We start from the raw sequence: 27050 nt of genomic DNA, 5'->3' as shown, positions 1-27050 counted from the left end.
TATTAGAGAATATTTTAATCCTCTTGTACCCCCCACAAGTACATTCAATATTTAATATCCATCTGTTGTCCATTATGCCATTACCAGTCTAAATACGTGGTCAAGTGCTTTCAGCTGCAGCAGGCAGAAACCACCAGCTATATGCACATTGATGAGAACATCATAACGTGCAGCATTGAGAGCTTTTGGCACAGTGTGGTTTTTAACATATAGCGAGGATTAATGAATGGACATTACAATGCGTACATTTTACCTCAATAACTAAAACCGGCATAGAACTTGTTCATATCTTCTGGCAAGGTATGAATATTTGGTTTCCCAATCATTACATCCCCACATTATATCATGTCTTAAAGATATTTGTATAATATTTACAAGCTGTGTACTAAACTACCATCCTCAGTATGTTTGTTGGGCCTTTGTAGTTGACCACGGCAGCTGGGGGAATTTCAATTTAAGGAATTAACTGAAACCGAAAAGCCAGTCTCAGGAATGATGACCATGTAACCATTGTCAATTGTTCTTGAACCTCGTCTGGTTCACTTATGTCCTTTAGGGAAGGAAAACTACTCTTCTTACCTGGTCTGGCCTACATGTGGCTCCAGAGCCACGGCAAGGTGGTTGACTCTTAACTGACCCTCTGATGTTGTGTGGCAAGGAAAATTCAGGATGGACAACAAATGCTGGCCTTGTCAGCTATACCCTCATCCCATGATAGAATATATTTTAAAAATATATAATGACAGAAGACATCTTGTGACTCAGGCTGAATTAAGTGCCACCCATTAAAACCACTGTGAGAAATTCCCTGAACATTTAACATCTGATCATTTTGTGAGGATGCAGGTCATGTATAGTAGAGCACACAGACTCCATTATTCTTCATTACATTGATTTCTTAAAGATTTGTTTTAAACTGGAGCCGTGTAGCTGTGAGTGCGTCACAATAAATTACTTTCTATGGTTTTTCCAATAATGGATGCAATTTCTTTCCAAAGGATGAGAATTATTTTCCATCATGCTGCACATTCTACGCCATGTATAGTTTTATGGTTAATTCATAAAACCTGTGATGACTAATGGAGTTGAATTTTGAATCAATTAAGAATCCTCATACACAATTAAGTAGAGGCATGGAAACCATTTAAACTACATACATTTTTCTCCTCAACCTATTGGTGGACTATTGCACCCTTTCTTGGTACACAGATGAATTACTTAAGATAAAAATGGAAAACATTCTGATTGCACATCATAAACTCAAATTTAAGTTTACAATTACTCAGTTGTTACATTTGATGTAAAATTCATTCTTTTACAAGGAATTGCAACTGACACCGTAGTGCCAAGGTACTGGGGTAAAGTTTTAATCTTTACAACTTGGGCAATAAGTATTGCCTAGGCAAGCTATAGAGAGAAAACTCAAGCAGGGTGGATCCCATGCCTTTTAAGGATTTCTTCCAGACCTTTAGGCTGAAGCAAAACCGGATGAGCTCTGTTCCTCGAGTGATATTCTCCAATAGATTTCTGTTAAGATAAAACTCAGCCTCACTGGTTTTGATTCCCACTGTGGGCAATGCTTAAAAGCACCCAATCGTAGGTATGTTTAAAGCATCTCTGGCCCATTTTGAATTTAGTGTGTCTTCCAGGAATGAAGAGGGATAGAGAAATGCTGTTTATTGGTATTAGGATTTATAACATAGAAACAGACTAGATCTGGCAGCATCTGTGGAGCAAGAAACACATTTTGAATCCATAATGACTCTTTGTGTTGCGGTCTCAGTTGATGTTATAACTGAATGGGAAGGTCCCAGAATGGAACCCTGGCTCAAAAGACCATAATGTTTACCTTTTTTTAAAAAGTGGAGTATTACGATCCCGGATCAAACCCTAATAGCTGCTAGGAAAGAAATAGAAATAGCAGATAGAAACCCCAGTGTTTTATTTAATTTGTAAGACCGTGAGGAAAGGATACTTCACTCCAGGAGTCATTTCACACATAAATAGGGGTACAGTATGTTAAAACAAACTGTATTACTAATACAGTATTACTAACTTTAACATCATAAAAAATATAGCTTACAATTACCAATTCAAAATACTTAACAATGACACAGGAACACTAAATCCTAACTGCTATCAATTATCCCTGCTCAAGCAAAACCCATCTCGGGTCAAAAAACACTTTTAAATGCAGTTAGCCACCCAGGAATACTTGCTATAAAGAGATGCTTTGGATAAACCACTTTGAGAGAGAGATCCACTGCCAGCTTTTTCAGGAACTGCTGTTCTGTTAACAGTCAAAATCTTTTTAACTAAACTGCTTTGAGAGAATAAGCTAGCCTGTTCACAGACTGATAAAACTCACTGTTTCTCCAGAGACTGCTAGTCTGTTCGCAGACAGATCTAAACTGAACTCAACACCTACCTGCTTCAGTCCCTGACTCCTCCCATTAGCTACATCATCTTATTAAGACCAAACGCAGTGGACGGGATGAGTCTGCCCGGTGCCCGGAAAATCCAGCCCGAGATCAATGGAGTTCTCCATTCCACGCAATGTTCTTGCGGTGGTGGGGGTGGGAGATCCAACCCAATGTCTCAACTTATCTACTCCCCAGGGAACATTCTTCATATAAACAAAATTCCATTGGCCCAGCTTTTACGATGCTTCAATTGCACCTCTTGTAGCCACAAAACCAGGATTTTTAAGAAACACCAGCCATACACACTAATCTAGGTTTTCAAGCCTATCTCCACAGATGCTGCCAGACCTGCGGAGATATTCCGGCACTTTGGTTTCATTTCAGATCACCAGCATATGCATTATTTTGCTTTTGTTATAGAAGCAGGTCATTCAACATAACAGGTCCATGCAAATGTTTATACTCCACACAAACCTTCTTCCACCCTTCTTTATTTAATTCAATATATATATCCTTTGATTCCTTTCTCCCTCATGCATTTGTCTAGCTTCCCTGTAAATGCATCAATGCTAATCACCTCAACTGCTCCTTATGGATTCAAGTTCCACATTCTAATTACTCTCTGGGTAAAGAGGTTTCTTTTGAATTCCTTATTGTGTATTGTGGGTGCAGTGTGAAGAGGAGAAAGGAAGTGGTAAGTGTGTTTGGAATGAGAAAGAGGCTTTGCAGCAAGCCCTTGTGGTTGTATTCTGAATGACATGGTGGAGCGAGGGAACTGTTTAAAGTGATGGTGAGGGATGAAAAGAATGTTAGGAAATGTTATTCAGAGAGATGAAAAAATCAAACTGTACTCTTGCTGCTCTTCGTACCTGGTCTGGCCTACATGTGGCTCCAGAGCCTTCCTAACACTGAACCCAGGCCCTGGGGCAATGCTGCTTGTATTGACCCTCTCAGCCACCACTATCTAGCTCTCCTAGACAGTCACCCTGGTTATGCTTCTTCAGGTAACCGGGAAAAGATAACCTCCCTCCTTTCTCTAAATTCACCTACCAACACCTCCAGGAAAGCATCAGAAAACCCAAGGAATACCCTGTACTTAACCCTCTTAACTTGTAGGCCTGGTTAATTTTAACTCGATGCATGCATTGAATGGGAAAGGATAGGGCCAAGAGGTGTGGGGGGAACACATAGTGAATGAACATTAGATATTTATATTCCAGTGCCACAAAATCTTCACTTTAAGAGATGGATTCCTGTTTTAAATGGGTGTGCCATAGGAAATTGCCCCATGAAAATGAGCAGGCTGCCTGTTCCCTGAGATAATCAGGTCAGCAGCCCATTAGTTATATTAAAATGAGGCCCAGGAGTCTAAATCTCCTGGGACACATGCTGGCATTGTGGCCAGTCATTCTCTTTTTTCATCCTGTTCACCGCCACTCCCCCTCACCTCATGCCCCTAACCCTACCCACTCATTGCTTATAGTTAAATCCAGGCATGTGGTTCCATCGCAAACATTTCATGTGTTTCATGTTAACGATTCTTAAATGTTACTGTGCAACTGTTGCAAAATTAGATTTAAATATTATGGCAGTCTTTAGAATGCCAATTGGGCTCTGATATTTCTTCATCATTTAGTCAGAATTATTATCAGTTTATAAAATAATAATGGATGCATTTTAATAAAAAATAATCACGTTTGTCTAAGTCCCCAAAGAGATCATCTGTTTACTTTCATATTACCTTTGGAGCTGCAAATGAAGTAAATTTGAAAATAATGAAGAGATTTTATTGTAGAAGCATGGCCCATTACATTGAAATAGAATGTTTATGGGGTCTGACTAGTTTATAAGCTCGTCAGAATTCATGTGCAGTTTCTAGCAAGTTTAAAGATTTAGATATGTCATTACCTTTCAAAGAACTGATAATGATGCACTGCTGATTAGAAACAATATAGGATAGCATGTGGGAGCGGAGGGAGCATCGGTCTGGTCCCCAATCTGCAATAACCACCGCGGTTTGCCCCGGGAAGGAAGGACGGGGGCTTTCGGAGATGGCAGAGGTCAGGAATTGAGAGGTTGGGGGATATGTTCATAGATAGGAGCTTTCCTAGCTTGAGGGAGCTGGAGGAGAAATTTGTATTGGCAAGGGGAAACAAATTTAGGTATCTGCAGGTGCGGGACTTCCTATGGTCCCAACCTTCCCGCTCCTACCACCAAGGGGGATTCGGGATCGGGTAGTTTCTAGAGTGGGGGTGGGAGAAGGGAAGGTCTCTGACATCTATAAGGAGCTCATGGGGTCAGAGGACACGCAGACTGAGGAGCTGAAGCGCAAATGGGAAGAGTAGTTAGGAGGAGAGATTTATCTTGGGCAGCACGGTAGCACAATTGGATAGCACTGTGGCTTCACAGCGCCAGGGTCCCAGGTTCGATTCCCTGCTGGGTCACTGGCTGTGCGGAGTCTGCACGTTCTCCCCATGTCTGCATGGGTTTCCTCTGGGTGCTCCAGTTTCCTCCCACAGTCCAAAGATGTGCAGGTTAGGTGGATTGGCCATGATATATTGCCCTTCGTGACCAAAAAGGTTATGAGGGGTTGTTGGTTGCGGGGATGGGGTGGAAGTGAGGGCTTAAGTGGGTCGGTGCAGACTCGATGGGCCGAATGCCCTCTTTCTGCGCTGTATGTATGCTCTATGAGAGATAGAGGATGGTCTCTGGGCAGATGCACTGAGTAGAGTCAACGCATCCACAACATGTGCCAGGCTCAGCCTGATACAGTTCAAGGTCGTTCACCGGGCTCACATGAAAGTGGCCCGAATGAGCAGGTTCTTTGGTGTAGAAGACAGGTGTACAAGGTGGGCGGGAGGGCCGGCGAACCATGTCCATATGTTCTGGGCATGCCCGAAGCTTAGGGGATTCTGGCAGGGGTTTGCAGACGTCATGTCCACGGTGTTAAAGACAAGGGTGGCACCGAGTCCGGAGGTGGCGATTTTCGGGGTGTCGGAACATCCGGGAATCCAGGAGGAGAAAGAGACAGACGTCCTGGCCTTTGCTTCCCTGGTAGCCCGGAGATGGATACTATTAGCTTGGAGGGACTCAAAGCCCCCAAAATCGGAGACCTGGCTTACTGACATGGCTAGCTTTCTCTATTTGGAGAAAATTAAGTTTGCCTTGAGAGAGTCACTGTTAGGGTTCACCCGGAGGTGGCAACCGTTCGTCAACTTCTTCACAGAAAATTAATCGGCAGCAGGAGGGGGGGGGGGGTTTAGTTTAGTTTAGAGTAGGGGGTTAATAAAGGTGAGATCTGTAAGGGAGGAAGCAGGCTTTTTGCACTATGTTTATAGACTTATGTATATTGTTTAATTTGTCGTTGTTGTAAAACCGAAAATACCTCAATGTTTATTGAAAAAAAAGAAACAATATAGGATACAGTGGAAACTCAAAATGGTGCCTGATCAAATGTTGAGCTGTAGGTTTGATCCTGAATGGTTGGTCTAGTTCATTTCTAGTTCAAACTGTGTGCTGGTGTGATTGATAATATTTACAATTTTGGTTGTTTGTACTTTTTTGCAGAAAAGAAAAAACCTGGACTCTTTCACCAGATTACCAAAACTCACGGAACAATCATTGGTATTTCATCAGGGATTGTTTTGGTTCTTCTTGTCATTTCTGTACTGGTGCAAGTAAAACAACCTCGCAAAAAGGTTTTGGCCCGCAAAGCAGCATTTAACAAATCGGGGTTTCAAGAAGTATTTGACCCTCCTCATTACGAGCTATTTTCTCTAAGAGATAAAGAAATAACGGCAGATTTGGCTGACTTGTCCGAAGACTTTGAGAACTATCATAAACTCAGGCGCTCTTCATCCAATGCCTCCAGGTGTATCCACGACCACCACTGTGGTTCACAACCACCGAGCATAAAGCAAAGCAGGACTAATTTAAGCACAATGGATCTTCCATTTCGGAATGATTTCTCCCAGCCACAGCCAATGAAAACATTTAATAGCACCTTCAAGAAAAGCTGCTATACCTTGAAGCACTCGCAGGACAGTCCAGAACGAGTCATAGAAGACAGAGTGATGGAGGAGATCCCTCCTGAGATCTACGTCCGTGGCAGAAATGACACTGTCCAACGTTCAATGTCCATTGACTTCTAAAGTGGAACTGCTGTGCTGTTACTGAGCACTATTCTTTAGTCTCTTTTTCTCCTGCAAATGCTGCTTTGTCACTTTGACATTTCATTTGCCACTTTAATATACCCCGATAAGCAGTTCAATTAGTGGAACTGGGGTCACTTCTCCTTGACCCTTCTGATTGACTATTTCTGTGAGACGAACTGTCGGCAACAATTCTTAATAACAGGCTCTCTGTGTTCTGAAACTTGCTAATATTGTATTCTTGGTTGGTAATTATTGACTGTAAATACGCTAAAAGGTTTAATTCTTTGGTTTCCTGCTGTTATCCCGTTAATTGTTCCAGTCCACTGGAGAGAAGCTTTTCAACTGCAGTACAAAAGGATTAGAAGCAGCAGAATTGCATCAAACGTCCTTTCAAGTATCTTTGTTTTTTAACTTAAAGAGAAGTATAATTTTTAGACCCTGCTAGGCTATGGTTTTGAATGGCAGCATTTTCTACTTGTAATGGCCTTGTTTTTTACATGCTAATTTAACACACCATTTAGATCCGGCCATCAACATGATTAAAGTTACCATTAGTGAGCTCACGGGATTGTGTATTTGCCAGTTCAAATAAAAAGCTTGTTGAAATGTAACATCATTTCTTCCTGCACGTACTATTGAGAACTTAATTTTCTTTACAAAATATTGTGTTTCCATGACTTTTTTTTTGATAAATGGGAGTTAACCTTTACACGCTTGGTGAAATTCTGACACATCAAAGGGGTGGAAGGAGATGCTTTACCTTAATCCCAAAATAGTGAAAAGTGGGTAGGCCATCCGTGGTGCCCAACAATGATGTGGGTGAGAAGTATTGACCATTTCGGATTTGTGTCTCACTTCCATGGGTGTACCCACACTGGTTATTGGCAACTGATTTGTGTGTCTGGCAGGAAATTGATTTAGGCCAGGGTAATGCAATTTAAAGACATCCTGAACCCCTTCACCACATGGTCGAGCTTAAACTAGGAAAACAAGGCCCCACAATTCTCTGGTGGCTTTGGAAAGGAGTGGGCACAGAAAGAAGTCTGACAACACCAGGTTAAAGTCCAACTGGTTTGTTTCGAGTCACTAGCTTTCGGAGCACAGCTCCTCCCTCAGGTTCCACATTTTGGAAAGGAGGGCAGCTGGGAGGAAATTAAACAGATCCTGTTTATGGAGGAGGAGAGAGGGGTGCCCAGAATGGTGGGCAGAAGTGTGTGCATGTGCTCAACATTACATTGAGGACCCGAAACAGTGCCATCAGAAAATCAATGATTTTTACCAGGGCTGCTAAAGTAAGACTTCTAAATCCACCTGTCTACTGTCACTTCTCCATGAACCATCTTTAGCCCTGAAGTAATCAATCACTCTCCTCCAATCAGAGAAACACACTTCACTTCATCTCTTTCTGCTGCCACTTGCATGCTCTGCATCTCCTCAGTGTTGTTCCCCTCACTGCCTCACAGCTGCTGCTTCTTTGAAGCAGCTTTCAAACTGTGGCTTCCCTGACACACTCATGTTCAGAACCCTTCAAAAGGCATGTGCTAAATCACTTTCCTCCAAACGCAAATTTGTAGGTGGTAAAGCTGGAGGATAAGATCCACAGGGCATCTGATCTTCCGACGCTTTCTTTTCACTTTTCACTGAGCTTTCTCCCTCACATTCAAGACAAGTTGGTGCTGCCTTGAACTGCCACTGATCTAAGCCAATTACTGGGAAGATCACCAAGTACAAGTCCACAGTAGCATGGGCAAGGGAAAGGATTGTGCAAGAACAGGCTTATGCAGTGCAGGCTCATGTCCTCTCACTACGATAGACAGCACAGATACATTCTTCCAGGGCTAGGACTGTAAAAGACAAAGATAATGTAGAGTTATCCATCTCCAACACATGGGGCAGGGGGAGGAGGCACACTCTTTGCATATGACAACAAAGCACTGCAGTCAGTTATGGAGCATGTGATCATCTTTATGCGCACTGCAGTTTATTGAGCCTGTGGTGACAACTTTGATGGAAGCTCATCCTATGGTCAATCAGGCTTAGGGTGCAGCATCTTATGCATCGACAGGGGCATTAAACTATCGAATCACCCTTACACTCAGCTCTCATGCAGAGCAATGGGATTGCTTAGGTTCTGCCTCATTTGAGTGGCGGTGGCACCACAGGCGAGGCATGTTTCTGTCTACGAAGACCATCTCAATTGTACTCATTGCATTTTCAGGATTGTGCAGCAAATGGATTAATTTATTTATGACACCTACTGTAACCTGCAATCACTCTGAGACATAGAAACCCAGGCACCTGCAGAATCTCAGATATTAAAATGTCTTTCCTGATGAGGGGCACCAGTTGCTACAGCCGTCAATGATATAGCTTTGTAACAGCCTTTGTAGGGAACCAGGGCCACTGGATATACTGCGTCTCACATAATTGGAGGAACAATGCTCTTGTTCTATAAGCTGTAAGTGTGGCTTCCAACTCTTTTTTGTTCTTCGTCCTGGCCTTCCAGCCACAATGACAGGCCAATTAACACACTCATGTTATCAGACAAAGTTTGCACAAAAGTCCCTAGGCAAAAAACTCTGTGCCAGCCACAAAATAAAAACTTGCCACATGTTTTTCACTTCACTTTAACAGCAGAAATGGACATAATAGCCCAATAGCATTTTAAAATAGCCAGGTCCTTAACTAACTACAATCAAGCTGGATACACCATCCTTCCCAACTGTTCCTGGCCGGGGTATGTGTGTGAATTTTAGAATGGGCAGATCTAGAGATGAGCAAGTTCCAAATACCAGCAAAAGGGGCAGGACACATGTTCGCATATAGAGGCATCAGATGGATACGCCAGACAATAACAATGTACACAACCTAAAATGGCACAGTGCGCAATGCTAGCAGAGGTCAGGCAAACAAGCTCCCCTCTAGCACAGTGGCTAGCACAGTTGCTTCACAGCTCCAGGGTCCCGGGTTCGATTCCCAGCTTGGGTCACTATCTGCACGTTCTCCCGTGTCTGCATGGGTTTCCTTCCACAGTCCAAAGGCATGCAGGTTAGGTGGATTGGCCATGATAAATTGCCCTTAGTGTCCAAAAAAGGTTAGCTGGGGTTACGGGGTTAGGGTGGAGGTGTGGGCTTAAGTAGGGTGCTCTTTCCAAGAGCCGGTGCGGACTCGATGGGCCGAACGGCCTCCTTGTGCACTGTAAATTCTAAGATTCTATAAAAATGAGCGGGCCAAAGGTTCATTTTTCGAAAACCTAAAAGTTGAAAATCTCTCACTTGGGTTCTTTAGCAGGATGAGATTATTCAGATATAACTTGTGCTCTGTGGAATGATAGTTCGTGATATTGTTTGGGGATTGTGTGTCGTGCAAGGGAAGAATGTGCAAAAATAATGGCCAAATGGAGGCAGGGGTTGTCACCAAGATTCTTTCTTCTGGCCTATAGAATGGACAGTGCTGGATTCACCTTTGCCCGTGATGGAACGCTGCATTATTGAAAGATGCACCGTGCGGAGGTCTGACTGAAGATTGATGATATTTGTAAGAGTGTGGAGAGGCTACAAGGTCTTACATAGAAGATATTTCACTTCCTCTTATACATAACATCTATTACTGAGAGCTCTCAGCCTGTTAGCGCTGCAATTCCTTATCTCAGAATGTCAGTAAATGCCATCTCGGGTAATGAATGCTGCCACTGTGCAAAAGGGGTATTAACTCAAGTGCTACACAACAAAGTGGTTAGCAATAGGATTGTGACATTTTACCCTTAACTTCAACTGTGTGGTTATATTTTGTGAAGACTGATTAAAATAGAAGTTTAGATTGGTCCCATCACGATGACTCATTCATCATTAGAACTCTGCTAATAACCTTTTGAGATATTATTCCCCATTAAAGGTGGATTTCCTCTCTGCGAAGAGGTAAGTGAGGCTAGAGCTCAGAAGGAGTACAGCAAGAACAACAATATACATTTATACACAGGAAAGCAAAACAAAAGATTCTTTATAAAAGTGGAATCAGACAAAAAAATGAAATAATAGGCAACATTAAAGGCCTCTCAGTCCAAAGATGTGCAGGTTAGGTGGGTTGGCTACGATAAAATTGCCCCTTAGTGCCCAGGGATTTGCAGGTTAGGTGGGGTTGTGGTGATGGGACAGAGGAATGAGCCTGGGTGGGGTGCTCTTTCAGAGGGTCAGTGCAGGCTCGATGGGCTGAGTGGTCTCCTGTACTATAGGGATTCCTTGGTTCTTCTATTGCAGCGGTTCTCATTATGGTTAATCAAAAATAGACCGAATAACACTAAAAATATTGTTTCAAAAATTACAATAAATCTCCGATATGAACAGACTACAATATAGGCTGAATGTGAAAAATAAATATGTTTACTTATGGACTAAACTATGCCGTTCGTGAGTTCACAGGTCAGTACAAAGTTGAATAAACTGTTCAGATTTTCTTTGCTCTTCCCCCATCACCACCCCTAAAGTGACATCCATGTTACTTTTATTGACACTTAATGATGTTTGACTGACAACTAGCTTTCAAAACGCATCATACAACAGCACATAATTGGCTCCACGATTATGAAAAATAATTCAAGATAATGTAACGTAGAATATTTGAATAATTTGACTGAATTTAAGATAATTTATGCAAAGAATGAAGCGTGGGTACTGAAATCTGGAGTCCATACTTTGCATTATTCTGCTCAAGAGTACCAAGTGATGCTTTGTGTTGACATAAATATCAATTGTCTCATTTAAGTGCATTTATGGTACACCTTTCATTGGTATTCTAGAACTCCGGAGGGGCATCAAGGAAATCAATTTTAATTTAATTGTTCAAATGCTGCAACTATTTCCTCTTTTGACTTAAGCTCAAGAAACCAAGATGTGAGAAGCGGTTTGGGTTGAGACGAGAAATGATTATGGTATGAAGTCACTTGTGGAAGTGGTGTACAGGCCCCTAATTGTAACCACATGGTAGGAAAGAGTATAAAGGAAAAGATGATGGGAGCTTGTCAGTATGGCGATAATCATGAGGGATTTTAATCTACACAAATGGACAAAGGTAGCCTAGATGAGGGGTTCATACCTTAGTTTCTTAGAAAAGCGTGTTCTGGATCCAACCAGAGAGCAAGATTGTGCAATGAGTTAGGATTAATTGATAACCTCATGGTGAAGGCACCCTTGGTGAGGTGGTTCAAGACAATACACTGGAGATAGGTCTTAGCTCTCTGGCTCTGGGTTCACACTGCCCAGGACCCTGCTCCCAGGGCCCCGCGCTTTCTCTCTATTGACTGGGGTTTGCCTGCTTCCTCACGATTGGTCCTGAGATGGTCATGTGGACCGCAAGTAGCCCTTGAAGGAGCCTGCTACCACATCCCTTATCCTAATTGCATTTTACAAAGCGAACTGTGTGCAAATAACATATACAAGGTCAAGAGTCATAAGGGAAAAAAGTCCATCACAGAGTCATTCCGTCCAGGGACCTTCAAGTCCTCATAGACCTCCTTAGCCCCCAGCCAGCACCCCCATCTCCGAGGTAGTCTTGTTTACAGAAGATGACGGTTCACGTGACAACACCTCTTTTGTAGGGTTGCTCGCCTCACCAGCTCCCACCTGGACTGCTGACGGGCCTGACTCTGAAATTCCCAGTTCCCTCTTTCTGGAACAGCCACAGGTGTGCCGGCAGCACTATTTGGACCCACCTGATCTGGAATGGAGGTTACCATCCCCTGGCTCTTCACATCGTCAACATGCTGCTGCACAGTCCTGCTACGGATCATCGACCACATACGATACAGGTCCCGACTGGGACATGATTCAACCAGCTAACCAGAGCGGGCCCAAGGTGAAATTACGAACTAGAACCAGGTCATCCACCTGTCATCCTTTTGTGAAGTACATTGATTTTTCTGGGAGGGCTGACATGCCTCCATCCTCCACGTCAAATTTAGAAATATCAAGTCCAAATGAGTTCTGAGGCGACGGCCCAAAAGCAATTCAGCTAGTGTGACCCCCGACTGGCAGGTCATGTTGTAGGTCAGGAAGTTGGATAGCCGATGGCAGGACGGCTGGTCTGATTGGTTCCTCATAGCATTTTTAAAAATTCTGTATGGCCCCTTCCGCCAACCCATTTGGATGCAGGGTGATATGGGGCCCTCCTGGTGTGCTGAATTCCACTTGTCTGAATGAAGGACTGGAAATCATCCCCAGTATAAGGGGTACCATTATTGGACACAATGGCTTCTGGTAGGCTGTATATGGTGAATATCCGGCAGAAGGCATCCACAGTAGCTGCTGATGTTGTAGCTCCCATCTCTTTTATGGCTGGCCATTTGGAAGCATCTACCAAGACAAGAAACATCCTGCCCAGAAAAGGCCAGCATAATCGATGTGCTCTCTGATACATGGGTGACCCGGCCACTCCCAGGGTGGAGATTGGCCAAAGGAGGTGACGATTGTTGAGTCTGGCAGGGAATGCATTGCAGTACCAGTTCCTCAGTAGCTTTATTGATTCCCGGCCACCAGATATAACTATAAGCCAGGATCTTCATCTTTGTTTGGCGTGGAGGGGTGCTGTATAATTCTTGTGAGAGGAGTTACCTCACTGGGGGTGGAATGACGATTCAAGAGCCCCGATATATTACTCCATCTTTGCAGGTTAGTTAATTCCTGTGGGTTACATAGGGACTCAACTGTTCAGCCATCTCTTGGTGTATCATCCGTTTCATCTTGGACAATACCGGATCTCGCTAGTCCAATTTTGTACATGTCCAGATGGCACCCGCAAGGTGCCGAAAACGTTCAGCCCAAGATGATTACTTGGGGTACTGGTGATGGCCAAGGGGAGTCAACTCTCTGCTTTCGCATTAGAGATTTGGGTGTCAGGCCTGTGTTGGAAGCTATAGTTTGTAAGCCACTAACAGCAAGGCCCAATGTTGCACCCTGGTGGAGGCAATTGGAGGTTTTGCCTTGTCCTCTCTCAAAAGACCCAATTGGCTCATGGTCAGTCAATATCGTGAATCGCCATCTGTAAACATGTTGGTGGAACATTTTAACACCACAGATGACGGCTAGTTCCTCCTTTTCAATTTGGATGTAATTTCGCCCTGTTTCTGAGAGGGTCCTTGAAGCAAAGGCAATTGGTCGTTCTGATCCATCCTCCATCTTATGGGATAGAACTTCCACTCTCATATGTGATGCATTACATGTGAGAAAAATTGGCTTCCCCAGATCAAAATGAGCTAAAAGGTTTGAAGATTGCAGAGCTTGTTTTACCAAACGGAAAGCTTCCTTTTGCTCCTCCTTCTATTGTTTCCTTAGCAACTGGCACAGTGGCGCCAACATTGTGACCAGGTTTGGAATGGACCCGCCATAATAGTTCACCATTCCCAGGAAGGATTTCAGCTCGGCTACATTCCTGGGTGCTGGGACCTCTCATATAGCTTTGACCTTCAAGTTCGTGACTTCTGTGGCCCGGAAGCTAAATAAGTGCAATTATGATGGCATGAGAGCAGAGCTAGCTAACATGAACTGGCAAATGAGGTTAAAAGACAGGTTCATAGAGAAGCAGTGGCAGGCATATAAAAGGGATATTTCAGAATACGCAAAATTGATACATTCTAATGAGAAATAAACATTCCAAGGGGCGGACCCACCATCCATAGTTAAGTAAATAAGTTAAAGAGGGAGGACTTCCGGTGGCGGCTATGAAGGCGTAAGTCGCACATTTGGTGGCTCTCGCTCTGGTCGGACTTTTGGACTTTTCCCCCGTTTTTCTACCGGTCTTGAATTGTAAAACGGATGTTAAGGGCAAGTGTTTACTGAATTCCCACATCGGTGCATGGAGAGAAGGATTAGAAGTGCTTGTAAAGGCAGAAACAAAAAGATAGAGAAGGCTTGGGCTATAGCTGCAACAGAAGACAGCATGGCGGAGGTTCGGACCTCGGGCTTGTCGACCCAGCAGTCTATGGAGCAGCTGATGCAAGTCATTCAGGAAGGCTTTGCTACGCAGAAACGTTTGGACCCGATAAAAGAGTCAATTGAGCGGTTGGAGTATAGATTGGGCACCCAAGATCGGGCGATCCAGAAGGTGGAGAAGGCGCTGGCTGAGCAGGAGGAACATCAGACTGCGGTGGAGCTGGAGGTGGGGTTGCTGAGGGACCAGCAGAAGAAGCACCTGGAGAAGGTGGAGGACCTAGAAAATAGGTCCCGCCGGCATAACCTAAGAATCGTCGGGCTCCCGGAGGGGTCCGAAGGAACGGACGCTGGGGCATACATCGCAGACATGTTTGTGAAGCTGCTGGGGGATGGGGCATTCTCCCGGCCCTTGGAGGTGGATAGGGCTCACAGAGCACCCGCAAGGAAGCCGCGAATGGGAGACCCCCCGAGGGCAATGGTGGTGAGATTCCACAGGTTCTTGGATAAGGAGCACATTCTATAGTGGGCCAAGCAGACACAGAGCTTTAAATGGGACAATAGCATCCTGCGGGTTTACCAGGACCTGAGTGTAGAGGTGGCCAGGAGGAGAGCAGGCTTCAACCAGTTCAGGTCGATCCTTTTTAAGAAAAAGGTGAAGTTTTGACTGTTATACCCAGCCCGTCTCTGGGTCACGCATGAGGATCAGCACTTCTACTTCGAGTCGCCTGAAGACGCGTTGGACTTTGCGAAAAAGAAAGGGCTGGTGATGGATTGAGAACTTTTGAACTTGGCTGCAACGTTCATGTTTTTGTTTTTTTCTTTTTGTTTCTCTGTTTTTGTAAAAAGTTTCTCATTTTGCGTTTCATGGAAGATGTTTGCATTGATTTGGAACCAGCGGTAGAACGGAGTGAGTTAAGGTTTTCATTTGCACTGTTGGGGGATGGAAGTGTGCTTGTTTTGATCTTGGTGTTTTTCTGTTGGGCAATAGTGTGGGGATTGTTTGATGTTGGAGTTTGTTTGTATGAGTGGGTGGGGAGGGAACAATAGGTGGGAGACTATCTGGCGCCGGGGTTGGGGGCCACCAAGCTAGCTGGGCGAGCTAGCTCTCGGACGTGCGGTGGGGTGTGTGCATATGTTTGGTTTAGTAAAGGGATTGGGTTACAGGGTGTTGTTACTAGGGGGGGTGTGAATGTTCTGCTGACGAGGGAGGGACTTGGGCTGAGGGACAGAGAGGAGGTTGGGGGCGGGGGCTGCCTGGGGATGGACCGGTGGAGGCGCGGAGCACGGGCTGGAGGCAGGCCTAAAATTGGGGTGGCTGATCGGCGGGGGGGGGGGGGGGGGAGGGGCAAATGAGCCCCCCAACTAGGCTGATCACTTGGAATGTTTGAGGGTTAAATGGGCCGGTCAAAAGGGCACATGTGTTCGCGCATCTTCCGAGACTGAAGGCGGACGTGGTAAGTTGCAGGAAACACACCTTAGACTAACGGACCAGGTTAGACTGAGGAAAGGCTGGGTCAGTCAGGTCTTTCACTCAGGACTAGATTAAAAGACTAGAGGGGTCGCGATCCTGATCAATAAGCGGGTGGTGTTTGGGACGGATAGAATTGTCTCGGACGTGGGAGGCCGGTACATTATGGTCAGTGGGAAGCTAGAGGGGGGGGGGGCAGGTGGTATTAGTAAATGTGTATGCACCAATTTGGGATGATGTGGAGTTTATAAAGAGGATGTTGGGGAAGATACCGGACCTGGACTCGCACAGGTTGGTCATGGTAGGGGGCTTCAACACAGTTATGGACCCTGGCTTGGACCAGTCAAGCTCAAAAGGGTAGGGTGTCAGCAATGGCAAAGGAACTAAGAGGGTTCATGGAGCTGATGGGGGGGTGGATCCACAGAGGTTTGGGCAGCCGAGGGCGAAGGAGTTCTCCTTCTACTCACACGTGCATAAAGTGTATTCCCGGATTGATTTCTTTATTTTGAGCAGGGCCTTGCTGACTGGGGTGGTGGACACGGGGTATTCGGCGATCACAATCGCAGACCATGCTCCGCACTGGGTTGACCTGCCGGTTAGTAAAGACAGTAACCAGCGCCCGCACTGGAGGTTGGATGTGGGACTTTTGGCTAATGAAGGGGTGTGCGAGTGGCTGAGGAAATGTATTCAGAACTACCTGCAGGTCAATGACACAGGGGAAATTTCAGCAGCGGTGGTCTGGGAAGCACTAAGGCGATGGTCAGGAGGGAGCTGATCTCGATCCGGGCCCATAGGGAGAAGGTGGACAGGGCAGAGACGGACCGACTGGTAAAGGAGATACTACAGATTGATAGGAGGTATGCGGAGACCCCAGAGGCAGGGCTTTTAAGGGAATGTCGGAGGTTACATGTGGACTTTAGCTTGCTGACCACAGGGAGGGCGGTGGAGCAGCTGAGAAAGGTGAGGGGGGCGATCTATGAACATGGAAAGAAGGCCAGCAGAATGCTTGCACAGCAGCTTAGGAAGAGGGAGGCAGCCAGGAAGATAGGGAAAGTAAAGGACGGAGATGGGAACCTGGTTGGTGATTCAGTAGGGGTGAATAAGGTGTTTAGGGATTTCTACAGCAGGCTGTACAGGTCGGAACCCCCTACGGGGCCGGAGGGGATGAGGCACTTCTTGGAAGGGCTGAATTTCCCAAAGGTGGATGGGGAGCGGGTAGAAGGGCTGGGGGCCTCAATCGGGCTGGAAGAGATAGTGGAGGGCTTGAAGGCCATGCAGGCGGCTAAGGCCCCGGGTCCGGATGGGTACCCAGTGGAGTTTTATAAAAATATTGGGGCCACTATTGTTGAGGATGTTCAATGAGGCAAGGGAAAGAGGGGTGTTGCCCCCGATGATGTCAGAGGCAACGATTTCGCTGATTCTTAAGCAGGACAAGAACCCGGAGCTGTGTGGGTCCTACAGACCGATATCCCTGTTGAATGTAGATGCCAAGTTGCTGGCCAAAATCTTGTCCTCCAGGATCGGGGATTGTGTTCCGGACGTTACTGGGGAGGACCAGACAGGGTTTGTTAAGGGAAGGCAGTTGGTGGCCAATGTAAGAAAGCTGTTAAATGTGATCATGATGCCCCCGGAAGGTAGGGAGGTGGAGGTAGTGATCGCAGTGGATGCAGAAAAGGTTTTTGATCGGGTAGAATAGGATTATCTGTGGGAGATACTGGGACGGTTCGGATTCGGGTGGAGCTTTATTGACTGGGTCAGGTTACTGTATCAGGCTCCTGTGGCAAGTGCACGGACGAATAGAACATCGGACTATTTTAGACTGCACCGGGGGACGAGACAGGGATGCCCCCTCTCCCCACTGTTGTTTGCGCTGGCTATAGAGCCGTTGGCAATTGCTCTGAGAGCCTCGAGGGGCTGGAAAGGACTGGTCCGGGAGGCGGGGGGGGGGGGGGGGGGGCACAGGGTTTTGCTCTATGCAGATTACCTGCTTCTGTACGTTTCGGACCCAATAGAGGAGATGGAAGATATCATGAGGGCTTTAGGGGAATTTGGCCGTTTTTCGGGGTATAAGAGCTTAATATGGGAAAGAGTGAGATGTTTATGGTCCAGGCGAGGAGACAGGAGAGGCGACTGGGAGAGCTGCCGTTTAGGTTAGTAGAGGGAAGCTTTAGGTACCTAGGCATCCAAGTGGCGCGGGAATGGGACCGGCTGCATAAATTGAATCTGGCCCGGCTGGTGGACCAAACTGTGCTATTAGAGGTATTATGGTACCTGATAGGCTGGAGCACCATTGGTGGAAACTGCATGCTTTCTATTGGTTAGGACGTATGGTATCTCCGCCCTGCTAGGCGGGGTATAAGAGCCCATGGCGCCCCAGCAGCCTTCATTCTGTACCTGAGCTGCTGGGGGAATCATCTAGCTTATTAAAGCCTTCAGTTGGTCTACATCCTCGCTTTAGTGGTCATTGATCGTGCCTCACAAACGAAGGACGATTTTGGGAGACGGGACGCTTCCGTTGTCTCTGGCTGGGAGGATGCAAACGGTGAAGATGACGGTCCTACCGAGATTCCTATTTGCATTTTAGTGTCTCCCCATCTTATTCTGCGGTCCTTTTTTAAGCGGGTCAACAGAATGATCATGGGCTTCGTCTGGGCGGGCAAGACCCCGCGAGTAAGGAAGGTAATGCTTGAGCGGAGCCGGGGAGAGGGTGGGCTGGCGCTGCCACATTTTAGCAACTATTATGGGGCGGCTAATATAGCCATGATTAGGAAGTGGGTGGTGGGGGAGGGGTCGGCATGGGTGCATATGGAGGCGGCTTTATGTAAGGGCACCAGTTTGGGGGCATTGGTAACTGTGCCTCTGCCGTTCCCGCCGGCATGGTACTCCACCAGTCCAGTGGTGGTGGCGGCCCTGAGAGTTTGGGGCCAGTGGAGGCGGCATGTGGGAGCAGTGGGAGCATCAGTCTGGGCCCCAATCTGTGATAATCACTAGTTTGCCCCAGGAAGTATGGATGGGGGCTTCCGGATATGGCGGAGAGCGGGGATTGAGAGGGTGGGGGATATGTTCGTAGAGGGGAGCTTTCTGAGTATGAGGGTGCTGGAGGAGAAGTTTGGGTTGGCGAGGGGAAACAAATTCAGATATCTGCCGGTGCGGGACTTCCTTCGTAAACAGGTGTCAACCTTCCCGTTCCTACCACAAAGGGGGATTCAGGACCGGGTAGTTTCCAGAGGGTGGGTAGGAGAAGGGAGCGTCTCGGATATTTATAAGGAGCTTATGGGGTCGGAGGAGACGCAGACCGAGGAGCTGAAGTGCAAGTGGGAGGAGGAGCTGGGAGGTGAGATAGAGGATGGTTTATGGGCAGACGCGTTGAGTAGAGTCAACACGTCCGCAACATGTGCCAGGCTCAGCCTGATACAATTTAAGGTCGTTCACCGGGCTCACATGACAGTGGCCCGGATGAGCAGATTCTTTGGGGTGGCGGACAGGTGCGCAAAATGTGCGGGAGGACCGGCGAACCATGTCCACATGTTTTGGACATGTCCAAAGCTTAGGGAATTTTGGCAGGGGTTTGCGGACGTCATGTCCATGGTGTTAAAAACAAGGGTGGCACTGAGTCCAGAGGTGGTGATTTTCAGAGTGTCAGAAGACCCAGGAATCCAGGAGGAGAAAGAGGCAGACGTTCTGGCCTTTGCTTCCATGGTAGCCCGGAGATGGATACTATTAGCATGGAGGGACTCAAAGCCCCCGAAGTCGGAGACCTGGCTATCGGACATGGCTAGCTTTCATCGTTTGGAGAACGTCAAGTTCGCCTTGAGAGGGTCACTGTTAGGGTTCACCTGGAGGTGGCAACCGTTCGTCGACTTCTTTGCGGGAAATTAATCGTCAGCAGACGGGGAGGGTGATAGGGGGAGTAGTTTAGATTAGAGTAGGGGGTCAATAAGGGTGGGACCCGTACGAGGAGTAAATGGCTTTTGCACTATGTTTATGGTTTATTTTGTTGTTGTTACTATACCAAAAATACCTCGATAAAATGTTTATTAAAAAAAAAAAGAAGTTAAAGAGAATGCCAAACTGAAAGAAAAAGCATATAATCATGTAAAGATGGGTGGCAAGTCGGAAGATTAGACAGAATATGACAAACAGCAAAGAATGAAAAAAGATTAATAAAGAGAGGAAAATTAGAACATGAGAGAAACCGAGCTAGAAATATGAACACCTATCGTAAGAGTTTCTGTAGTTATTTAAATAAGAAAAGTTAACTAAGTAAGCGTTGGTCCTATAGGGAGTGAGTCTGGGGAATTAATAATGGAAAATAAGGAGATGGTAGACTAATTGAACAAGTATTTTACATCAGTCTTCACTATATAGAATACAACGAACATCCCAGAAATAGCTGTAATCAAGAAATGGAGAGAGGGGGAGATCCAGAAAATTACAATCACCAGGGAAGTGGTGCTTCACAAATTGTTGGAGCTTTGGGTGACAAATCCCTGAGTCCTGATGGATTTCATCCTAGGGTCTTTTAAGAAGTAGCTAGTGATGCCATTGGTCTTGATTTTCCAAAATTCCCTAGATTCCGGGAAACTTCCATCAGATTGAAAAATAGCAATATTCAAAAAAGGAGGGAGATAAAAAGCAGGAAATTACAGGCCAGTTAACATAACATCTGTCATAGGAAAAAAGTGGAGACAAGCGGCACTCGCATCCCATCAATGAATTTTTAAAATTATTTGAGCTCTTTGAAAAAGTTGCATGTACTGTGGATAAAGGGGAACGGATGGATGTACTATACTTAGATTTCCAGAAGGCATTTGATAAGGTGCCATATGGGCAGCACAGTAGCATTGTGGGGGCAGCACGGTAGCATTGTGGGGGCAGCATGGTAGCATTGTGGGGGCAACATGGTAGCATTGAGGATAGCACAATTGCTTCACAGCCCAAGGGTCTCAGGTTCGATTCCACTTGGTTCACTGTCTGTGCGGAGTCTGCACATCCTCCCCGTGTGTGCGTGGGTTTCCTCCGGGTGCTCCGGTTTCCTCCCACAGTCCAAAGATGTGCAGGTTAGGTGGATTGGCCATGATAAATTGCCCTTAGTGTCCAAAATTGCCCTTCGTGTTGGGTGGGGTTGCTGGGTTGTGGGGATAGGGTGGAGGTGTTGACCTTGGGTAGGGTGCTCTTTCCAAGAGCCGGTGCAGACTCGATGGGCCGAATGGCTACCTTCTGCACTGCAAATTCTATGATATCAAAATTATTGCAGAAAACGGTGTAGATGCCGACACATGGATAAAAGATTGGCCAGCGAACAAGAAACAAGAGAGTAGGCATAAATGGGTCTCTTTTTCTGGTTGACAGGAAGTAACAAGTTATGTGTCAAAGGGATCAGTGCAGAGGCCTTAAAATTTTACAATTTATTTAAATGACTTGGATGAAGGGACTGAAGGTATGGTTGTTAAAAGATAGATAGGAAAGTAAGTTGTGATGAGGACACAAAGAGGCTACAAAAGGGTATGGATGGGTTAAGTGAGTGGGCAAAGATCTGAAACATGGACAAATATGAAATTGAGAATAAAAAGGAGACATATTGTCTAAATGGTGAGAGATTGTAGAGCTCTGAGCAATGGAGGCATCTGGGTGTCATGGTGCATGAATCACAAAAGGTTAATATGTAAATATATTAGAGGCAGCTCAGAGAAGGTTTACTAAACTAATACCAGAAATGCGAGGGTTGTCTTATGTGGAAAGATTGGACAGGCCAGGTTTATGTCCTCTCAAGTTTTGAAAAGTGAAGTGTGACTTGATTGAAACATGTAAGATCCTGAGGGGGTCTTGATTGAGTGAATGTGGAAAATATGTTTCCTCTTGTGGGAGAATCTCAAACTAGGGAGCCACTATTTAAAAATCAGGGGTTATCCATTTAAGGCAGAGATGAGTTGAACATTTTTCTTGCAGAGGATACTGAGAATTTGGAACTCTCCCTCAAAAGGCGGTGGCAGCAAAGTCTTTGAATATTTTTAAGGCAGCAGTAGATAGATTCTTGATAAACAAGGGGATGAAAGATTTTCAGGATAGCTGAGAGGTCACAATCAGATCTGCCATGATCCTATTGAATGACAGAGCAGGCTCGAATGGCCAAGTGGCCTACTCCTGTTCCTAATTCTTACGTTTGTATGTGCCTAGTTTCCCTAATTATTTTTAACTTTTACACATATTTAGCACATGATCGAGCAGGGCCAGGCAATCATCTTAGATTTTCTTGTCCTTCTTCAGAAGTCTGAAAAGAGTATAAGGCATACAAACTTTTACTCATTTATGAGGCTCATAGCAATATGCATTTACTTCCACAAAGTTCTTGAGGCGCAGAAAGAAAAAAACATGATTATTTATATGCCACCTTTCACCTTCTCAGGACGCCCCCAAGTGTGCCATAGCCAATGAATTGCTTCATGAAGTCATGAAGTGATGAAGTGGAGATGCCGGCGTTGGACTGGGGTGAGCACAGGAAGAAGTCTTACAACACCAGGTTAAACTCCAACAGGTTTGTTTCGATGTCACGAGCTTTCAGAGCGCTGCTCCTTCTTCATGTGAATTCTCAGCGTACAGCTCCCAGCAGCCGGTACGGCCTGGACCTGGAGAGCTGTCGGGTCCGTGGCCGCGCTTGCGCGCGACGGTGGCCTACAGCGGCCGCAGGTGCTTCATGGAGGACGCAGCACGCAGAATAGTACCCCCCCCCCCTTCGGCCGACCGATATGCCCCGGACCGCCCCACCACAGTGCCCCCAGCTCCGAATATGTACCCCCCTGCCCGCGGACCGGCCATCCCCCGACTGTGGCGATGCTGGACTAGGTTCACAGCTGTTCCCCATGTTAGATGGGGACTTAAATTGTATCCTTCCTCTCAAAGGTGGAATCTTGCTTTGCATTGTAGGTATGGAATGAGGTGACTCAGGGACAACAATATTTTATATTTAGCACATATGCACAACATTACATTCATACACAACATTGTATAAATACATTAAATTCCTGATATGTCTTTGTGGAAAACAATTTTTTTTCCTAGTTACCTCTCTAAAGAAGGAAAAATAAGGACTTCCACTTACATAACACCTTTCATAATGTCACAAAGTGATTAATTAAGTACATTTGTTGTAGTGTAGGAATAGGAAACATGTCAGCCAATTTGTACAGAGCAAGCTCCCACAAACAGCAATGTGATAATGACAAGATTATGGGCGCGATCTACTGACCGTGTTGTGCTCAAGCGAGAGTGCAATGTAGGTTTTTAAACTATGGGGCAGGCTTACCCGGAATCTACCAGCCTCCCGGGATCTACCAGCCTTCCCAGGGAAGCTGCAGCTGGATGCCGTTCAATACTGGCCCACACAAATGTGGACCAGGCGGAACGGCACCCGGGGGGAGCATCTCAAAGGCAATTGGAGGCCCCTGGCTGGCCAGCGATAGTGCAGGGTGGCTCCCTGGCCCTCCCCCGGAACTCGGACACCTTGGCACTGCCCAGCTGGCACCTTGAACTGCCACGGTGCCATGGTGTGGGGCACTGCCAAGCTGGCAGGAGCACTGCCAGGATGCCAGGGTGACAGTGCAAAGGTGCCCGGGAACCAGGGTCGCATTGCCAAGGGGCAGGGTCTGAGGGGGACCATGCCCTTGAAAGGAAGATGGAGGGGGTGTTTGAAGGGTGGGGGTGCAGGTAAGTAACTCTGGGGGTTTTGGAGACTGTTGGTTGGGGGTCCTGGAGGGAGGGGCACCAGTAAGGGGCGTGGGAGGCCTGAAGAGGGGACCCTCAGAGGCCCCATAGCGGGGCGTTCTCACTTGGAGGGGGGTGTAGAGTAATGCCCATGTGTGTGGGGGCTGACATTACCCAGGGGTGGGGGGAACCCACAAGCTCACTTAGAGGGCCTGAGTTCAGCTCTCGAGTGAAGAAAGAAATTCCAAATGCGGACTAAATCGGTGAGAAACTCCCCTGAGCCCAAAAAAGTGACTAAGGGCGCAATACTCCGGAAAGATTTTGAAGTGTGGTAGCAAGCGGGAACGATTGCGAGCTTCCTGGTGCTCATCCTGGCAAGGTCAATAACACAACAAGGCACTTAATGGGGTCCCATGGGCTTCATGTCACAAATGAAGGTTCGCCAGCTGATTCGCCAGGACCGCACTTACCAGCCTCCCACTAACAAGGTCGAGCAGCACTTAAACAGCACTTGCACAGCCAACCCCACTCAGCTTACAGCCATAGTGTCGGGACGTCTGGCCCCGAGATTCGGAGACACGGATCTGGGGAGGCTCCTAGATACGGTCAAGGCCAGGAGGAATGTCCTGTTCCTTCGGGGGTCCCAGAGGGTGAGCCACAGGGCAGCCAGTGCCACCTGGGACGAAGTGGCAGCGGCCGTCAGCTCGGGCAGTGTGACCAGGAGGAATGGCCTCCAGTGCCATAAGAAGGTCAACAATTTACACCGGGCAGCATGCGTGAGTTGACACCAACCCCCGCACCCGAGGCCTTTCCACCCCCATGTGAGCATCCCCCCAACCCTCCATGTGCCCCAACCCCTCCCTTCACCATCCCCCCCACCACTGTGAACCAGAGGAGGAGCTCTCCCACAATCACCGGGAGAGGGCCCAAACTGGCGGAGGGGTGCCGGACATAAGAATCCTCATGACCTTTGAGGAACGGGCCCAGGAGGTGACGGGAATGGCCAAGGAGAGAACGGTCACCAATGCGGAGGTTGGCGCACACTGCAGAGGTGAGAATTATCCTGTTTTAGTCTTGTCTTTCTTTCTGAAATTCTAAGCTTTTGCAAATAAATTACTTTACCCTCGTGAGATTTTTATTCAGTTTTTTTTAGTTTATTTTACCCAAAATACGTATTTTAAAAATGGCATAATTATTTCAACTCTTATACAGCTCAAACGAACAATAGACTTAATACATTTGGATGGAAACTACTATGGGCTTTGGAGGTCCTTACAGGTAAATTCACTGGGTGGAAGCCTCGTTTATTTACACATAACAGCCGAGATTCCCAATGTCACCTTCTTCAATTCGAGCATTTCTACTAAGTACTGTGAACCATTGATCAGGTTGTTTTGGTCCAAGAAATAATTCTAATTCTACTATCAGCAGTGTGTCCGTACTTAAAATTATCTAAAATTCCAACCAGAAATTTACCTGCCTTTTTAATTCTCTGCATCATTTTAATTGGGAATTACTGTCTCTTATGTTTGATATACTTTACCTTAAAAAACATTTGGCCACAACCTTCATCATTTTGGCATGGTTGTATTGGATTAAAAGTTAACTTTCCCTGCCTCTATCTGGCAATATCAGGGGATATATTTCAATGCGATGAAATTGGGGAGAATGTATGTGCCTCAGCACAATCAGTGAGCTACTAATATCATTCCGGGGATTTTTTTTAAAATCAGCAATAAGCAACAGTGGTCAATCACATTTATAAGTAATAATGATCCTTTAATCTTTCCATCTCAACTAATGAGCGACATCAACAATATGCCTCACCAAATGTGTGCTAATTCTACTGCAGTGCACAGTTTTGGAGGAAAGTAGTTCAATTACATAAGAACATAAGAACTAGGAGCAGGAATAGGCAATTCAGTCCCTCGAGCCCGCTCCACCATTCAACACAACCATGGCCGATCGCCTCTCAGCCTCAACACTGCTTTCCTGGCCCTTCTCCATAACCCTTCAACCCATTACTAATTAAACATCTGTCTGTCTCCTCCGTAAATGTACTCAATGTCCCGGCATCCATTGCATTTTGGAGTATTGAATTCCACAGATTCACGACCCTTTGAGAGAAGTGATTTCTCCTCATCCCTGTTTTAAAACTGCTACCCATTATCCTAAAACTGTGACTTATCGTTCTTATTTGCCCACAAGAGGAAACATCCTCTCTACGTTGACTTTGTCAAAACTTTTTCTCATGTTACATACTTGAATTGGATCCTTCTCTCATTCTTATAAATGCGAGAGAGTATGGGCCTAAACAACTCAATCGCTCTTCATAAGACAGGCCCTGCATCTCTGGAATCAATCTAGTGAACTTCCTCTGAACTGCCTCTAACGCAATTCCATCCCTCCTCAAATAAGGGGACCAAAACTGTTCACAGTACTCCAGGTACGGTCTCACCAATGCCTTGTACAGTTTCAGCAACACTTGCCTACTTTAAAACTCTATTCCATTAGCTATAAATGCCAATTAGAATTGGAATTAACGAGTTTTAAGCAACAAGGCACTGGGCATACCACTAAGCTGAATGAAATATAGTAACTGTGAATAATATACTGACACACACAAATTTTAGCAAGAATGCAGCAATTAAGTGGGATATGGAAATGCAAATACACCATAATCTCATAACAAGGGGGACAAATTTTAATAGGGCAATTGATCTGTCTCAGTCTCCCAATGTTGTTATGTTTAAAGTCAAAATTGCACCTTACAGGAAATTGGTTTATGGAGCAGAAAATGGGCCAAATGATCAAACAAATTCACTCTGTATGAGCAAGCACAGTTCAATTTTTCAGGAAGGACAATGTGAAACATTTTGGGACTGTAGGGAATGAGGGGGAACTAGTTTATGTTTCATATTACTCATAAATTCTATGATTTGCCTCATGTACATCTAACACACTGTGAACAAGCATGTAATAAAGCAATAGCTCTAACAATCTAATAGGTGCACTACTCTAATAGGTGTATTTACTTGTTATAGTTCACCTGCTCTCTTCACAGAGCAAGGAGAATGTATTGGTTAATAAAAAACATCAAAAGAGCACTAAATGTTATTCTCTAAGTCTGAATAACGACTGTAGACTTACTGTTAACGCAAACACTTTATTCAAAAGGTTTGTTCTGCTTCCAGAGCTCAACTAGATGTAAAACAGTCAAGAGGTATCACCAGTGAAACTAAGGTAAACTGCCTATGCTGAGCTGTCTCTGTGTGCTGCTGCTCACTAGCTCTGTGCTTCTAAAAGAGGCGGATCCTTCCTTGGGCACGACCTTTTACACACATCTCTGATGCTGCCCTCTAGTGGTGCTGTGGCTGTTACA

At 45.8% G+C, this 27050-nt stretch overlaps 1 protein-coding gene across 6 annotated transcripts in view; it reads left to right on the top strand.

The window, feature by feature from the left end:
- neto2a (neuropilin (NRP) and tolloid (TLL)-like 2a) overlaps positions 1 to 7205 on the top strand; it is a 66943-nt gene extending 59738 nt beyond the window's left edge. For all 6 annotated transcript variants that reach the window (XM_072518191.1, XM_072518189.1, XM_072518188.1 and 3 more), the window contains one exon: positions 5991 to 7205. In XM_072518191.1, the coding sequence (XP_072374292.1) occupies positions 5991 to 6574 (584 nt within the window). In that variant the 3' untranslated portion in view covers positions 6575 to 7205. The remainder of the gene's footprint in view (positions 1 to 5990) is intronic.
- Positions 7206 to 27050: the final 19845 nt, after the last annotated feature.

Source organism: Scyliorhinus torazame, chromosome 10, assembly GCF_047496885.1.
Source record: "Scyliorhinus torazame isolate Kashiwa2021f chromosome 10, sScyTor2.1, whole genome shotgun sequence".
Classification (NCBI taxonomy): Eukaryota; Metazoa; Chordata; class Chondrichthyes; order Carcharhiniformes; family Scyliorhinidae; genus Scyliorhinus; species Scyliorhinus torazame.
This window is presented reverse-complemented; position numbering and strand designations above follow the sequence as displayed.